The sequence below is a fragment of the Perca flavescens genome, chromosome 6 (assembly GCF_004354835.1).
Source record: "Perca flavescens isolate YP-PL-M2 chromosome 6, PFLA_1.0, whole genome shotgun sequence".
Lineage (NCBI taxonomy): Eukaryota > Metazoa > Chordata > Actinopteri > Perciformes > Percidae > Perca > Perca flavescens.
The window spans coordinates 12,492,878-12,510,010 of NC_041336.1; the positions used below are offsets into that span (position 1 = coordinate 12,492,878).

The 17,133-nt window shown below is 37.6% G+C and overlaps 2 protein-coding genes across 3 annotated transcripts; one reads left to right on the top strand and one right to left on the bottom strand.

The window, feature by feature from the left end:
- Positions 1-1,602: 1,602 nt before the first annotated feature.
- LOC114557910 (uncharacterized) lies at positions 1,603-6,793 on the bottom strand. Its single transcript, XM_028581633.1, has 5 exons — positions 6,662-6,793; positions 4,007-4,366; positions 3,008-3,277; positions 2,261-2,323; positions 1,603-1,855 (listed from the first exon to the last, which is right to left on the bottom strand). Exons 1-5 carry the CDS (start codon positions 6,753-6,755, stop codon positions 1,737-1,739), a joined length of 906 nt encoding a protein of 301 aa, XP_028437434.1. The 5' UTR covers positions 6,756-6,793; the 3' UTR covers positions 1,603-1,736.
- Positions 6,794-10,318: 3,525 nt separating this feature from the next.
- psmc4 (proteasome 26S subunit, ATPase 4) lies at positions 10,319-16,884 on the top strand. 2 transcript variants are annotated; one of them, XM_028580090.1, is made up of 11 exons: positions 10,319-10,402; positions 11,115-11,213; positions 11,941-12,127; positions 12,821-12,967; positions 13,737-13,846; positions 14,016-14,109; positions 14,380-14,547; positions 14,754-14,830; positions 15,539-15,707; positions 16,523-16,578; positions 16,706-16,884. In XM_028580090.1, exons 1-11 carry the CDS (start codon positions 10,370-10,372, stop codon positions 16,817-16,819), a joined length of 1,254 nt encoding a protein of 417 aa, XP_028435891.1. In that variant the 5' UTR covers positions 10,319-10,369; the 3' UTR covers positions 16,820-16,884. The 2 variants fall into 2 exon arrangements, with proteins under 2 accessions (XP_028435891.1, XP_028435893.1); XM_028580092.1 differs by having other exon boundaries at positions 10,353-10,459.
- The last annotated feature ends 249 nt before the right edge of the window (positions 16,885-17,133 follow it).

Genomic DNA, 17,133 nt, shown 5'->3' on the forward strand with positions numbered 1-17,133 from the left:
TCATTCCTACCCCCAACATATCTGACCATGTTGCCTCATCCCTGATCTGCTAAGCACTAATCACACATGACCCAGATCATCCACTTAACCGCTATGTAACCCAACCCCCCACACACACAGCCACATCATTTATTGTTGTTTTGGGGCTCTTTCAGTCTGGGTGTCTTGCTCCTATGTAAGAGGGTGGGTGGCCGTAATCTGTCCGTAGGCTATTTGGAGTTAGAAGTAGCAGTTTTTTTTGTTGTTACATAATTTCATATTAGAATATTTAAAGTTGTTTATTTGGCATTCATTTATTACACTAAATAAACAATGTACCTTTCATTATAAACTTAAATGAATGGCATATGTCAACAACCAGGGCTTTACATTTTTTTATTAATTTTCAAATTTGAATTTGTCATTCAAATGTTTCTAACACCCTCCTCCCCCTCCCCAATCTTTTATTCAAATTCACATCAGACATCTGGTCTGATGTGAATGCTTTTTTGATGTGAATGTCTGCTTTTTAAGTGTGTCTTTGAATCACTCATAACCACGTGGAAAGTTTCTCATTTACTCACTTGTCCTGTTCGCAGCCTGCTTATTTGACATTTCAAGTGACTAACTGCCAGGTTCCAAACCCACCTTCTTTCTAGCCCCCCACAGGGGGACACCTACTCTCTTTCTCAGAGGGGATTCAGTGTGTGTGTGTGTGTGTGTGTGTGTGTGTGTGTGTGTGTGTGTGTGTGTGTGGATCTCTCATTTTGGCCATTTCATTATGCCAGCAGTGAGGATTACTCTGATGATTGCGTGCCTGTCCTCGCCCTGAAAAATACATTGTTCCTGTGTGTGTGTGTGTGTGTGTGTGTGTGTGTGTGTGTGTGTGTGTGTGTGTGTGTGTGTGTGTGTGTGTGTGTTGGCAAATGCATCGTTTCTGTGAGTGTGACCTTTCTGTCCCTAATTCCACTAACATCCCTCTTGATTTTATTTTTTTTATATGTGGATTAACTTTAATCACAGCAACAAAACAGTGAGAATAAATATCACTCATACAGTAAGACGTATTGAGGATAAACTTGTTTATATAAACATATCTTCAGTGATTATTTTACAAAAAGACAGGATTGATGCATTGATAGACGATACATTTTATTCTCTGTTTCAGCCACAGATTTGATTGCTTGTTGTTCAGGTTAATGCTTAAAATTATGCTGCAATATGATTGTATTTCTAGTTATCACATCATAGAAACATGTTTTAATATTTAGAGGAAAAATGGGTCACTGTCAATGGCTGCCCCTTTGTGCAGCTGCCTTCTGTCCCCTTTAAAGGGGGATATACCTCTACAGGGGAACAGAAAAGATTAGGATGCTTAAAACTTAGAAAAAAAGAACCAGACGTTTACATTTCTGAGGAACCTGTGGGCGGGGGTGCGGGCTGGGTCGGGGGGGGGTTTACTTAGATTTTCTGATTCAGAGTGAACCGTTCCTGGGAAATCAAAACCATACAAAAACATGACTAGTATCAACATGAGACTGTACATTCAGCTAAAGAGCATTAAGAATGACTAAATATGACTAACAACTTAGTAATATATGATAGAACCACCTTGGTATTCTGTCAGTGCAATATTATTTTTAACAGTCAGTTTGTAATTATGTCCTTAAATGCATATACAGTATGTTACAGAGACATACAGTAATCCTATAACCCTGGGTCTCCATCCTCTCCATTCAAGCCAGATGTTGACAAACTCAGCATCTGTACATCAGCATCAGCAAGGCAATTGTGAGTCCCAGCAGGATAGTGATGGGCACCAGAAGGAGAGCCATATACAGGGGCCATGGCTCTGGAAACACCACCACACCTGGCTCTGAGAAACACAAAACAACTAATATGAAGTGTAATCCAAAGATTTGTCTCACACATTGATACAGTGATTGATTTAATGTAATCATTTCTCATGTAAAAGCAAATCAAACGTTGAGCCCAAACTAAAACAAAACCAACTGCATTGCTAGATACCACTAGGTCTACAAATGACTGTGTGTGTGTGTGTGTGTGTGTGTGTGTGTGTGTGTGTGTGTGTGTGTGTGTGTGTGTGTGTGTGTGTGTGTGTGTGTGTGTATGTGTATGTGTGTGTGTGTGTGTGTGTGTGTGTGTGTGTGTGTGTGTGTGTGTGTGTGTGTGTGTGTGTGAGAGTTGATCATTTAAGAACAAAATAGGAAACATTTTTCAGAAGAAAGTGAGCGCTTTCTGCGTGTTCGGACAGACTCACCGGAGACAGTTGTTGGAAACGTTAGCAAGTCATTTGTTTCAGCATCTGCCCCTTCTGGAGCCACTTAGGAGAAAAGATCAAACAGATCTCCACTTTAATGTTGACATATTACATGAAGCTTTTTAAACTTCACACTGTCTAGTGTCGCTTTAAAATTATATTCACTGATGTTTCCATGCTTAAAGCGGTTCTAGTTAGGAGAGGCAAGCTTTTCTCCAGATGTGGGTAGATAACTGGACTGATGCTACAGCAAATATGTCAGAGTTGATGTTGAAGATTTTGTGGAAGCCTGCAGGACACGTAGGAAACCACGGACCGAACATTTGCAATAACAGGGTAAAGACAGTGTTTCCAAACACGCTGTTTATGGCGGCATTTGTGTTATTTTAAGATATACAGTACAGCTAAAAACTAATAAATTAGAGAGCAATTTAACACGCTGTTTTAGCTTGAACACTCTCCCATCACATAATTTAGGGATGCATTTTTGGTTTAGAGGACACTCGATTTCCTCTGGTGAAGGCAAAAACAGTTGACTGGGACCAGAATCAATTGATAATAAAGTGACTGTACATACTTATTGACTAACTCAAAAGAACAGATTTACTGTAGTATTAAAGGATAGGCTTATATTTTTTCAATTTTGTCTTACAATAACAACAATTCTCATAGTGTTTAACACTCAATGCAGAGCGGCAACGTTTTAGTGTGCATGCATGAAAACTAGATCAGGAGGGAGATTATTACCATTCAGATGGTAGTTGAAGATGCTTTTTGTTACCAAATCTTCGTTCAGGTACAGCTGACACTCATATTGTCCTTTGCTCCTCAGAGAAATGGTCTCAGAGAGTGTGACGTAGGGAAGAGCTTCGTCAGCATCTCCCGGGGCTGTGTCAACAGGTTGGAGTTTGCATCCGTCATGAAAAATGGACAAAACAAATCCGTGATCCCTGGTTACGTTTACTTTACACCCGAGCAGAGAGTCATTGTGACCGGTGAGCTTTAAGATCATGGTATCTGAAAAGAGACGCAGACAGAAATACAGGTGTGTACATGGCATGTGAAAGTACACAGACATTTGCGTCACTGGTTTTTTTTTTTGTCCAGTCACTGCACAACCATGAGTACGGCTGGTGTTCATATACACCTGCACACAAGAAAGCTGGATAGTGGTATAGAATTTTTTTTTCAGCTCAATGGCATGGAATTTATAAAAACGGTTCATGTTCTGCAGCAACCTTTGAAACGCTTATTACAGTACATGCAGGTTGTCAGCAGTCAGATTTCTCCCCTTTACAGTTTAGAACAAAATCTGGCATATTTTTTATGTGTCCGTGATATATAAATAATGTTCTATGACAACTGTCCTACAGGAAGAAATTAAAGGAAATATGTTACATAAATATACATAGTTTGGTTCCAGGTGATGCAGGTCTGCAGAGAAGACTGCACAAGCACATGTGCATGAAGCATATGGGACCCTTACCCTGTCATTTAGGCCTTGTCTATTCAAAAAGAGATCCTAAATCTGTCATTTTCGTGACTGAACGCGATTCCCACCCCATTTTCTTAATCCTCCTGGCAAACCAACACTTTATTCCAGTTCTTTCTTTAAGTTGAGCCAAAACCCTTGTACAAAGTTATAGATGTAAATGCTGGTAAAGTGTCCTCATGATCTGTATCTCCCTGTGAGGACATTTTATCCAGAAATATTTGGAAAGGAAAACTCTAAAACCTTGTATTTACCATACACCATCAGTAAAGTGTCATTTCCTCTCCTCCTGAAACGATCCCCCTCTGTGATGACGGAGACTTTGCACTGGTACTTCCCACTGTCGGCCCACTGGACATTCTTGAGGAGTATGGACTTGCTTGAAGCGTTCGGGTTATTGTCCAGAAGCTCAACACGTCCATCATATTTCTCAGAGGGGATCCACACTCTGGGATTGTCAGTGCCGTCCTGTGTTAAGTACACCCAATACAGAACCGGTGGGGTCACCATTTTCTCATTTTGGGAAAGATTGAGATGGCACGGCATTATAACATCATGACCCAGAGCAGTGGTAAGCACAGGAGGCTGGTGGACTGTGACCAAGGAGTGAGTACCTGAAAAACAGAACAATGACAGGATGTTGGGTAACTTTCAGAGTATCTTTCACAGAAATTCTTTTTTAATTCTTTTAAAATGATGGTAAATATAGCTACAGGAAGTGTTTGACTGGGTGCTGGAAAAGACCACAATGTTTGCACATGCGAGTTTATGGTTTTATTGGGACATGCGACCAACTAACTCAGCTTAATAGAGAAAATTGTTTTGGATTTCTGAAGCACATTGAGTCTACGCCTGTCGTATAAAATGTGCTATCTAACTAACTTGACTTGATCGTGTGATGGTTATGGATCCCTGAGAGACAAGTGAGAAAAAATTATTCTGGTGATCCATTTTCTAAGTTTGATCTAAATTGTTTGAGACTTTTGTTTCTAAGTTTTTGTTGTTTGTTGTTTTGAGTGCATGGAGAAATTAAAACTCACCCTGGAAGAAAATGTGTATGCTTGTAGTCCTATTTAGAACATGGGGGATAGTGGTGCACTTCAACCTCTTGTGGTCGAAATGAGTATTACAACAACAACAAACACTTCCTGTGTGATCCTGTTTCACCGATGAAACAACTATTTAGGGAACTTAGAAAGATTATCCTGGCAAAACCTTTTTTTACCAGTTCTTGAATCATTGACATAAGAGAGAAAACAATTCAATCAGAATTAGAAAGTGGATCACCAGAATAGTGCAGTACATTTTATATTTCAGATTACTGAAATATATTTTTCTGTCTGTTGAGCACTTCAGTATCAGACCTTTAATTATTACGTATATATACATATTCGGACAAACAGCAACAATGTAAAACAACAGACATCTATAACTTTTCCCATAGATTCTGAGGTAATGTTTTATAACCTGAAGTTTGGGGTCCTGCCATCTTGGCAGTTACTGGACCCGAAAAATCCAAATTTAGCCGAAGAGATGCATAGCACCGGAGCTGAAATGCGGAAAGAAACTGCATGCTACCACACTTCCCCAAACTTTCCAGACTCAACAGCTAATAAACACTATTCAAAGCATCAAGAAGAGGTGAAATTAGACTTCTTCTGGGTTTTTTAAACTTCAATGGAGAAAGAATTGGGGATTTTCCAAGCAGTTTCATTACAATAAAGGTATAGGATATGTGTTTCCCTTTGTATTTTGGCTTCAGCTTTCAGTTTTTGACAGGGGCGATTCTAGGATCAGACCTTTAGGGGGGCTCAGCCCCTAATGAGAATGTGACCGGACACAGTGCCTTGCAAAAGTGTAAACCCCTCCCCCCCTGCTAAATCAATAATTTCATTAGCCGATAATCTCTGAGCTAACGTTTTGTGACACTATGATGGAACTAAACCTGTAATCTCAGTTATTACGACCAATTTGACACAAAGTTCTAACATTCAGAATTTTTTGTTGCTTACGTTTCAATTTGGGTTCTAATCTGCGCCATGACATTACCAACTTTCTTCACTTTCTCTGGGGACTACCAACGTTAAATTTTATAACTGCACTCCTGCTCTCCCTCTGACAGATTAGATAGAGCGAGACTCAGCAACACAGGATATTAAACCTGTTTCAAGCCCTTTGAACCTGTAATTGTTTGTTCTATGTCACTACAACAGACACATTTGCAAACTCTCACTTGAAGCGCCAAAAGTGATTTAAAAAATATGTTTTTTATTATCATAATTTTTAGAGGGGCTGAGATGAAATTTAAGGGGCCTTGAGCCCCCCTAAAAAGGGTCTAAAATTGCCCATGACAACATGTAAAGTAAAAGTTGCAACCTGGTAAGTTGTTTTAACTAATGATGTCAGCCCAGAGAAAGATATTACCAAAATGGTATAAAGCTTCATAAAGGGAGACAACGTTTTGAGAATAAAAGAACAATACAAAGAGAATGTGAAGGCCAAATGCTCAATCAGTTTAACATATAATGATAATAATAATAGAATGATCTAACTTTAGAAAGAGGAGTCCAAGAAAGTCCAGAGATGGAGAAGAATCTACTGTGGTAAAAATACCATAATTCCAATCCATGTTGCTTTTATCTGTCTGAACAGTTTTTAAAAGTTATGACAGAATGACACAACAACTCCATAGTCCCCTACACCCATTAGTGCTCCTAAGAGAGTATTTTGCCAGATAAAAAATGATTTTTAAAATAAATTAAAATTGCCTGAAAATGAGCCTACAAACATTTATGTTGTACACACTGTGTTGAATTGCAAACTGAGTAAATGTTCCTGTAGCTTAGAATCCCTATCACAAACACACATACATTTTTTATCTACAAATCAAAAATTGTTATACATTTTACCTGAAAACAAAAAGAAGAGAAACATCTGTTGTGCCCACCCCCATTTCTTCACTATGAAGCTGTGATGCATCTCAGAAAACAATATCTTCAACATTAATCTCTTAAAAAGACGACAGTACCACCTTTGAGTGCTGACAGATAAAGTACATGCAGGCGTTTGATACACCACTTCCTCCCAAGCTGAAAGATATTAATCCAATGACACCTTTCAATGTTACACTCCCACTATTTTATCATTATTTTTGACGGTACTAAGATAGCATTTCTTAACTTCGGCAAAGCAATTAAATAAATAAAAATGCAGTATATAGAACATTTACTCACATTTATACACATTTACTAACATTTTTTCATCGGCTTGGAAATGAAAGCACACTGAAAGGATGTGGTTTTTTGGTTTAAAGTCAGAATAGGACTTATTTCACATGTGTTTTGTTGTATTGAATATGAGAATAACATAGTTGACAAAACAGACACTCCACTAAAGGTCCTGTTAATTGCTTGTTCTGGAGCTTTCAACAGTCACAGTCTTCTTTATTCTTAGCACTTTTTTTTTTTAAAGATTATTTTTTGGGGGCTTTTCCGCCTTTAATTTTTGACAGGATAGCTAGGTGAGAGAGAGGGGGAAGGCCTGCAGGAAATTGTCACAGGTCGGATTCAAACCCTGGACCACTGCGTCAAGGCATAAACCTCTCAGTATATGTGCGCCTGCTCTACCACTGAACCAACCCGGACACTATTCTTAGCACTTTTAGGGCATCTCGTTAATGTTGCTTAAAGTTGAGCTTAACAGTTCATTCTTGATTTTGGGAATACAGCAGTCGGCCAAAACAATCTCCACTCAAGGTCCGCTAGATCATCTATTTCTAGTGTTTTTCAGTTGAGCCTTGAATGGAAATCTCTGTGGTGAATGTGCATACACCCTCTTCACACAAACATTGCAGAGGTGTAAGGACCCTCAGCTCTGCAACAGGATATACATAATAACGCTCTCTGCACACCCACTTGCACAGTTAGAGCACACAGTGAATGAAAATCATAAGAATCGTATGCTATTCTTTAGTATTTCACATATACACATGCATACGCACACACACATAGCTATGAGGATTGTAAACAGTAATACAATCGGGCAATGGAAAAGTGCAAATGGTACTGGAAACCCTAAATAATAATTAATGTAACAGGTTGCTTATATGAGGTAGGTGGATATGACAATATATACATTGTATATTTAACAGACATGTTTACAGTTTTTTACAATCACTTTGGCACTAATTTCAGAACCTTGATGTAATTTTTCAAAACTCTAGACACAAAACTCACAACCAATGATCAAAATGTACATTTTTTAAAAACTCTGTTCTAAAACACTTTTTTCAATTGCTTGGATACAATACACATAAACCTCAGATAATTTGTTAATTTAACAAAGATCACCAGTCCAATATGACACAACTTAACATCAAAGTACTACTATTTCAAAAAGCATTTCACACATTACTTTTCAGATGATTGTCTATTAATTTCATTACAATCACTATCAATTGATACAACTGCTCAAAATGATAAGTATCTGTTGCATTACTCTTAATGCATAGTTGTATGGAAACAGACAAACAATATTCCATGTTTAGATCATGAAAGTTTCAAGATAATGAGATTCATTGTCACCAATTAGCGTGGAGCATGAACCAATTAGACGACATGATCTATGAGTGTAATATTTCATCATCCTTATTTACTGTAATGTACTACTGTTTATCAGACACTGTTTCTATGCTCCCATGTACCATCTTTAAGACTATTTACAATATTGACAGTACTGCACTGTATGGATGCAGGCCCTTGGAATTACTGGTCCAATTCTGCTAATGCGTTACTGATGATTGAGATATATAATTTATATATACTTCATATATATAAAGTACTATATATATATATATATATATATATATATATATATATATATATATATATATATATATATATATATATATATATATATATATATATATAACTGGGGTTGTACTGGGCAGCTTCCAGGTATGAATGTGGAACTGTGTGAATGTGACAGGTCGTCGTTGCAAATGAGAATTTGTTCTCAATCCACTTACCTGGATACTGTAAATAAAGGGTAAATACAGTAAATATATATATATATTTACTGTATTATATATAAATATATACTCGTACCTGGTATATTGGTCTGTAGTATTCTCTCTACTACTGCAGTACTTTTACAGGAATATATTTACAGTTTTTTACAATCACTTTGCTACTGATTTCAGAACCTTGATGTCATTTTTCAAAACTCTAGACACAAAACTCAAAACGGTCATCACTTGTAACACAGGCTATCCAATGTTCAAAACATTGTATTGTGCATTCATATCTTTAAAGAAATCTTGCACTTGCCCAATCACTGGTTCAAAAAACAAATTTATGGTGAAATACCATTGAAACGTTACTTTAGATCACCCACACACAAGCTACACATAGTTTCACTGGGTCATCGTTCGTAAGATCATTAAATATTGTAGTACAAAATAAGTGATACATGTTTCATTATGGTACCACAGTTTTTTACAATCACTTTGGCGCTGATTTCAGAACCTTGACGTCATTTTTCAAAACTCTAGACACAAAACTCACAACCAATGATCAAAATGCACATTTTTCAAAACTCTAACACTTTTTTCAATTGCTTGGATACAATACACATAAACCTAAGATCATTTGTTCATTTAACAACGATCACCTGTTCAATATGACACAACTTAACATCAAACTACTATTTCAAAAAGCAATTCACACATTACATTTCAGATGATTGTCTATTGATTTCATTACAATTATCTAACTATCAATTGATACAACTACTGAAAATGATAAGTAACTGTTGCATTACTCTCAATGCATAGTTGTATGGAAACAGACAAACAATATTCCATGTTTAGATCATGAAAGTTTCAAGATAACGAGATTCATTGTCACCAATTAGCGTGGAGTATGAACCAATTAGACGACATGATCTATGGATGTAATATTTCATCATCATTCTTTACTGTAATGTACTACTGTTTATAAGCACACTGTTTCTATGGTCCCATGTACCACCTTTGAGACTATTTACAATATTGACAGTACTGCACTGTATCGATGCAGGCCCTTGGAATTGCTGGTCCAATTTTGCCAACTCGTTACTGATGATTGATATATATATATAAAACATTGCATGATTGATATATATATATATATATATATATATATATATATATATATATATATATATATATATATATATATATCAATCATGCAATGTTTTCAACATTGGATAGCCTGTGTTACAAGTGATGACCATTTTGAGTTTTGTGTCTAGAGTTTTGAAAAATGACATCAAGGTTCTGAAATTAGTAGCAAAGTGATTGTAAAAAACTGTAAATTAGTGTTTACAGTAACACTATAAAATATATATTAGGCTACTTGAAAGGTGGATGCTTGGAGTTGTAGGATGGGATGCATAACAATAGGTAAAATGCAAGGACCGAAAAAAATCGTATGACTTATTTCCAAAAATTACTTATGCACAATAAAAAAAAAAACATGTAAAAATTAAATTCCTGCACTCTGCGATAAACTACATTACCCATACAACCCTCTGCAAACGTAATACGTCATTACGTCAATCGGTAGACATATTTCAACATGGAGGACATCGTAGCTGTAGAGAAGAACCCGGTATGAATTAGTGAGATTGTTTCCTGTTTTCCTCTTAAAATCGACAGAGTTTTTGTGGTAGGCTTTTATAAATTTAAGAGTTTGAGTGTTGCTTTTCGTGTATGTTTGTCGCAGTATTTGACTATTTGTTCACTCTCGTTAACACTGCTGAAACGTAAACCTGCCAATTCATTCTCTACCCTGTGTAATGTAACGTTAAGGTTAACGTTAGTTGCTATGTCATGCAAGTTAGCTGCTATCGTTAGCATGGTGTCTGTAGAGCGCAAGAAAAAAGTATATGCTTTAGAATAGCTGAGGGTTTATAAAACTATATTCACCAAAGATTGATGTTAGATGATGTTTTCACCGGTGCTTCGCAAATGCCTTTAAATAATCAGTTTTTGCTTTTGCGAACCGTTTAAGTTAGCTAACGTTAAACGTTAACGAGCTAAGGGTAGCTAACGTTAGCTAACGTTAAGCTAGTGTGTCTCTGTTAGGTACAAGCTAGCTAACCGAGCATACAGTTCTTGTTTATCAGTGAGTTTTTGTAAATTTAGTTTTTTGCTGGAAGTACTCTGTAACGTTACCATAAATATATCTGTTTATTTCATTTTTGTTAATTTATATTTGTTTGTTTGGGTGAAATACAATACAAGTCCTTCACTAATGTGTGATGTCAAATATGAGATTTTCTGTTTATGCTAAATGTTTTTGGGTGTTGTCACATTCACAGGACGACATGCCAGCAGTACTGACCTCCAGACCTCAGACAGGCCTGTCCTTTCTGGCACCAGAACCAGAAGATCTTGAGGATCTTTACAGCAGATACAAGGTTTGATACCGGTTTATAAATTTGTGATAAAAGTGACAATCTACCCAAAATGTATCTCTGAGTATGACAAACTGTAGGCTTCAAAATTGAATGTTATGTTTTATTCTGTCTATTCATGTATAACAGAGGGCTGTGGTTATAATGGATAGGGATAAAGGCAAATAAAAAAGAAAAGGTTCAAGCGAAATTCTACAAATTACCCATAAAATTACAGTCGGGTACAGGTTTCAAATCTCTGAATTGCTGCCCATATTTTTTTTTTTTTTAAAGATGTTACGTAAAACAAACTCAAGTCAGTCTAATTATCAGGATTACATTACCGAGGAAGAGCAATACATTTCGCACATTGCATGTATACATAAGATTCACCTTCTTCTGTTGACATTGAGACTTTTTTTAAATTTTTTTTAAAAGATATCAGTTTTTTGATATTGGTGCACCTGTAAAGTAAACTAGAATAAGCTCCACAAGAGTGATATGGGATATAAAACAATTATTGAATAGTTTATTTATAGTATACAGAGATACGAGTTTGATTCCCACTGTGATACATCAACCAATGTGTCCCTGAGCAAGACACTTAACCCCTAGTTGCTCCAGAGGTCTGTGACCTCTGATATATAGCAATCATAAGTGGCTTTGGCTAAAAGTGTCTGCTAAATGACATGTAATGTAATCTCCAGCAGGATCTCAACCCTCTTCAATTTTTTGTTTTTGTTTTTTGCAGAAGCTGCAGCAGGAGCTGGAGTTCCTGGAGGTGCAGGAGGAGTATATCAAAGATGAACAGAAGAACCTGAAGAAAGAATTCCTCCATGCCCAGGAGGAGGTTAAGAGGATACAGAGCATCCCACTCGTCATTGGCCAGTTCCTGGAAGCTGTTGACCAGAACACAGCCATTGTTGGCTCCACTACAGGTACATCAAAAGAAAAACCTGCCTAAATGTAATGCATTATGTGCTGCCAGTGTTAATTTTATGTAATAACAACATGGACTGCTGTGTTCAAAGCATTGTATTAAAAGATCTATGGGAAATTTCAGTGGGGAATTTTTTATTCATAGCATGATAGCATTTACAGACACGCTAGATTTGGAACTGGGCTTGACTGGTCCTCAAGGTTTTGGAAGGGTAGTGGTCGGATGTTACACCTGCCCTCTAATATGCACTTAAAAACACAAATAGAATCTGTTGTTCCCTGTTGATGTTTTATATTGTAGGTGACATTTTAGCGTGTGTCACAACTTAATGTCAAGCTTAATATTAAGGGGATATGTTATATGCCGAGGAACAATTCTTACTAGCTTTAAAATTACAAGAGATAATTGGAAAACAAAATGGTATGCATTAAACCCCCAAAACGATGACTGTAAAAATAAATAAATAAACAGATAGAGCTGAGAATAAAAAATTAATGAAATGGCAGATGATGCATACACGCTGTATATTTGAATTCTTTATCATGTTCAGGCTTTCAGAGTCTTGAGAGAGAACTTAGAAGAAATGTTCTGTAAAAAATTGAATTATACAGTTTGAAGTACATGTTTAAATTTGTAATAAGTTCTGTCCCTGTGTTCTTTCTTCTTTTATTCATCTTTGTTCTGCTTTCAGGGTCCAACTACTATGTGCGCATCCTGAGCACCATTGACAGAGAGCTGCTGAAGCCCAACGCCTCAGTGGCTTTGCACAAGCACAGCAACGCCCTGGTGGATGTGCTCCCTCCTGAAGCTGACAGCAGCATCATGATGCTGACGTCAGGTACAACACTCAGTACTACTGCTTTCTGGTCCTATTTTAATGGCTCCTAAACAAAGATGACCATGGTCGTATCTGGAGACAAAAAAAAAAATTCTGCTAGTGTCGCAGAAAATTGTATTCATGATTTTTTTTTAATACAGTCAAATCAGTGAATTCTTGATCAGTTGGCCATTCATTGTTTTTGTTAAAAACACATAGATGATAGCCTGACAAGTCAGCCCCACATCAAGATGTAGGGTCTGGGAACTCACCATTGACAGGGCTCAATCCGAGGGGCGGGATAAACGGTTATCTTTCAAATTCTCTCTGCACGTAATAGGATAGCGCTACAACCAGGCAGAGCAACAAAGAAGGTAGCGAAGCTAGTTGATAGGTTAAACTTTTGCCGAATCCAGTCGGCAAAACTCTCATCTTCCTTTTTTAAGAATGACTTCAGTGCTGTTCTTAGTTCTTTTCTTAAAGAAAAGCTTAACTCCAAATCTTCCAGAGCTGCGGCCAAAGCTGATTTGAAAGACTGCTGTTCCCAGCACCCATAATCCCGCCCACCGACTCTATACACGATGTGATTGGCCCGTCCAGAGTTTGGTTTTTCCAGCACGCAAGCCAATGGAGAGTTGCTAGACCCCCCTGGCTAGATTTCTAGGCTACATAGATGGCATTTTTCTCGAAACTGTAAAGTGAAAGTCTGAGATCTTAAGTAGTACCAGTATAAAGTTTACAATGTTTGAACAGCAAAGCTTACTTTCCTTTTCACTGTTTCTGCTCCCAGACCAAAAGCCAGATGTGATGTATGCGGACATCGGTGGAATGGACATTCAGAAGCAGGAAGTCCGAGAAGCTGTAGAGCTGCCGCTCACACACTTTGAGCTTTACAAACAGGTCAGATATTGAAGAGAAATGTGACATTTTTGCATTGACAGCAAGTACTTTTAATGTATTTTACACTCCCACTTGTCACAGTGTGTGAAATAACATGGATTTGCTCTCTCCAAAATGTAAAAAAACTTGCACTAGATACTTAACAACTTTGGTCTATTTCCTTTCTCAGATTGGCATTGACCCACCCAGGGGTGTCCTTATGTACGGACCTCCAGGTTGTGGTAAGACCATGTTGGCCAAGGCTGTGGCACACCACACTACAGGTACTTACCATATCAGAGTCCTGTATGTGTTAATGTGATGCGATATCTTGTTTTTTATACCAAATTAGATTTTCCTTTTTTATCTTGACAACGCAAGATGGATTCAAACCCTTTAAAACACATTATGTCCTTTTTATATAAAACACCACAGATTACTACTGACTTCAACTGATGTCTACAGTACACACTGTATTTTAGTTATGGATTATTCATAATGAGTATGTACAGCAGTGAAAATAAAATAACTTTTTCCAATGTCTCTGTTCCCAGCGGCGTTCATCCGTGTGGTGGGCTCTGAGTTTGTTCAGAAGTATCTGGGTGAAGGCCCTCGTATGGTGCGTGATGTCTTCCGGCTGGCGAAGGAAAATGCCCCGGCCATCATCTTTATCGATGAGATTGATGCTATCGCCACTAAGCGCTTTGATGCACAGACTGGAGGTATGAACGTGTGTGGCTCACATGTAGAAGTTTTGTTGTAGATTTCTGTTTTTTAAGGACAAATATTGCTCTAGTTTTTCTTATTGAAATCAAGATTCTCATTTCAAGATGTTTGTTCCCTCGAACACATCCTTGTAAATGCAGTAACATCATGGTAGAAAAAAAGCGAGAGTACCCTCTCTGACCTTGTTTTCTTTCTTCTGCAGCTGATAGGGAGGTGCAGAGAATCTTACTCGAGCTGCTGAATCAAATGGACGGCTTTGACCAGAACGTCAATGTCAAGGTGAGCCAAGTCCGCCTGTCTGAGGAAGCTCTTAACTTTCCCCTCGTGACTGCATCATTTCTGTATGTACTGACTCGTGGTGTCGGTGATGGCGCTGGAGCACTGTCAAACCAGCCATTCATTTACTAAGCCATTATGTCCATTCATTCACCATAGCAAGCACCCAAAGTGTTTATTTTGTCAACCTTCAAAACTTTAAATGGAAATTTTTTTCTGAAGCAAAAGCAGCTCAGACTTGCATTGTGATGTGCATTCTTCCTATAAAACAATTAGTTTGTAGAAATGTCTCATGATATATTGTCTCTGGAAATGTATTATTTGACTTTTGTTAAAGAAGGACAAGAAAATTGCAATACTCAATACTAATCCATCGCAAAAAAATTAAAATAGAAATTGAATTGCCATCCATGTATCGTGAAAGAATCTAATCAGGACAAAAGCATATCGTCCCAGCCCTACAGTAAAGTGATGTAATTTTCTGAACTTAGCTTATCTAGATGTTCTTATTTGCCTTTCACCACATAGTCGTTATATCCATGGTACATCTGATTATTTGTTAAAAATCTAATTTTGTAAATGTTTTGTGAAAGCACCAATAGTCAGCCCTACAGTATCGTTGCGATATCAAGGTATTTGGTACAAAATAACAGGATATTTGATTTTCTCTGTATCGCCCAGCTCTAATGCTCACATTTAAACCCTACTTAGGTGATCATGGCCACCAACAGAGCAGACACACTGGACCCAGCCCTGCTACGTCCTGGTCGTCTGGACAGAAAGATTGAGTTCCCCCTGCCCGACCGCAGGCAGAAACGTCTCGTTTTCTCCACCATCACCAGTAAAATGAACCTCTCTGAGGAGGTCGACCTGGAGGACTGTATCCTTTTGATTCAATAAGTGTGTGTGTGTATAGATGAGTGGCTGGATAGATATTAAGCTCATGCTGGGAAGTCGACTAAATGTCAGGGATGCTAAAATCGTATTATTGCCACTGTAAACCATACATAACCGGGTAGAGCTTGTGTTAAAATAAAGCCAGTTTGTACAGAAACAAAATGATAAAACCACAATTTAAGTCAGAGTCAGTTGGTAACTGGATGTAAGAATATACATTTTTAGTGTTTATCTTCCAGTCATACGAGTGTAGACTTGCACACTATCTAATACACAGAGCCTGCAAGCAGGAACTCATCTGTGTTTTTGTTGAAAATTCTCTTGATTCTGATTTAGTTCTTCTATACTTAATGACCTGTGATGTTTGGTTTAACTTTCATAGTTGCATCAGTATCACATTTAACACTTACTTCGATTGAGTATGAGATGGAGTCATTGTTTTATTTTCTTAGTGTCAAAACTGTGGTTATGTAGGGGCATTAACATCCCATTTGACTAACGACTTTCTGTGGTTGCAGGACAATAGTGTAGATGTTGTGGATCGTTTGTACGGTCTGCAAACTGACAAATGTGCAAAAAATGTCAGAATCACAAAGACAAAAAGAAAACTAATCAAATCGCACAACAGCCGGTGCATTTGCAAATTGCAAACAGTGTTGAGGCTGAGAGTCTGCAACCTGTTAACGCAGCATCATTCCAAAATTCATTTATGTTTAAACACAGCTTCGAAACGCGGATGTTTTGTTGCTTGTATTTTGGCATTGCTGTGCTGTTCAGTCGTCCTTAATGAATGTTCAGATGTGGCCAGACCGGACAAGATCTCTGGAGCCGATATCAACTCCATCTGTCAAGAGGTGAGCTAGAGAACCCTAACCCATTTTTAATTTCTTTTCTTTTAACAGTGCAAGAAAAATGAATGGAACAAACAATATTTGATGTCTTTTTTTTTTTTTCTGTTTATTTCTTCCTCTGCTGTCTCAGGCTGGCATGTTGGCAGTGCGTGAGAACAGGTATATCGTCCTGTTCAAAGACTTCGAAAAAGCTTATAAGACAGTCATCAAAAAGGACGAGCAGGAGCACGAGTTCTACAAGTAGAAAAAAAAAATAACATCCTTAAGAAAAAAATAAATAAAAGGTGTCCAGACACACACACACACACACACGTTTGTCATTGAGTAAGTCTCTGTGTCTGTATCAACAGTGTGGATTTGCAGTCCCTGACTTGCATTGATTTTTGGACTAAATGTACTCACTGCAGCACAAGGCCTAATGTCAGATTAGCCCTGTGTCCCCAGCCTTGAGAAGACACACTACCATGTGAAGGAGTGTTTTTTTTTTTTTTTTTTGTACAGGCACTCTACTGGTTCCTAAAAAATATCTGGCCCTGACTGTAGCTAGGATAGAACATT

Bases quoted from the DNA above. Each gene is read 5' to 3' on its own strand.
- LOC114557910 (XM_028581633.1), bottom strand. From the start codon at position 6,755: ATGTTGAAGATATTGTTTTCTGAGATGCATCACAGCTTCATAGTGAAG. The intron at 4,367-6,661 runs GTAAAATGTATA...TCTGTTTTTCAG, and splicing joins TCTCTTCTTTTTGTTTTCAG to GTACTCACTCCTTGGTCACA. The intron at 1,856-2,260 runs GTGAGTCTGTCC...TGTGTTTCTCAG, and splicing joins GTTTCCAACAACTGTCTCCG to AGCCAGGTGTGGTGGTGTTT.
- psmc4 (XM_028580090.1), top strand. From the start codon at position 10,370: ATGGAGGACATCGTAGCTGTAGAGAAGAACCCG. The intron at 14,831-15,538 runs GTGAGCCAAGTC...AACCCTACTTAG, and splicing joins ACCAGAACGTCAATGTCAAG to GTGATCATGGCCACCAACAG. The intron at 15,708-16,522 runs GTATCCTTTTGA...ATGAATGTTCAG, and splicing joins GGAGGTCGACCTGGAGGACT to ATGTGGCCAGACCGGACAAG.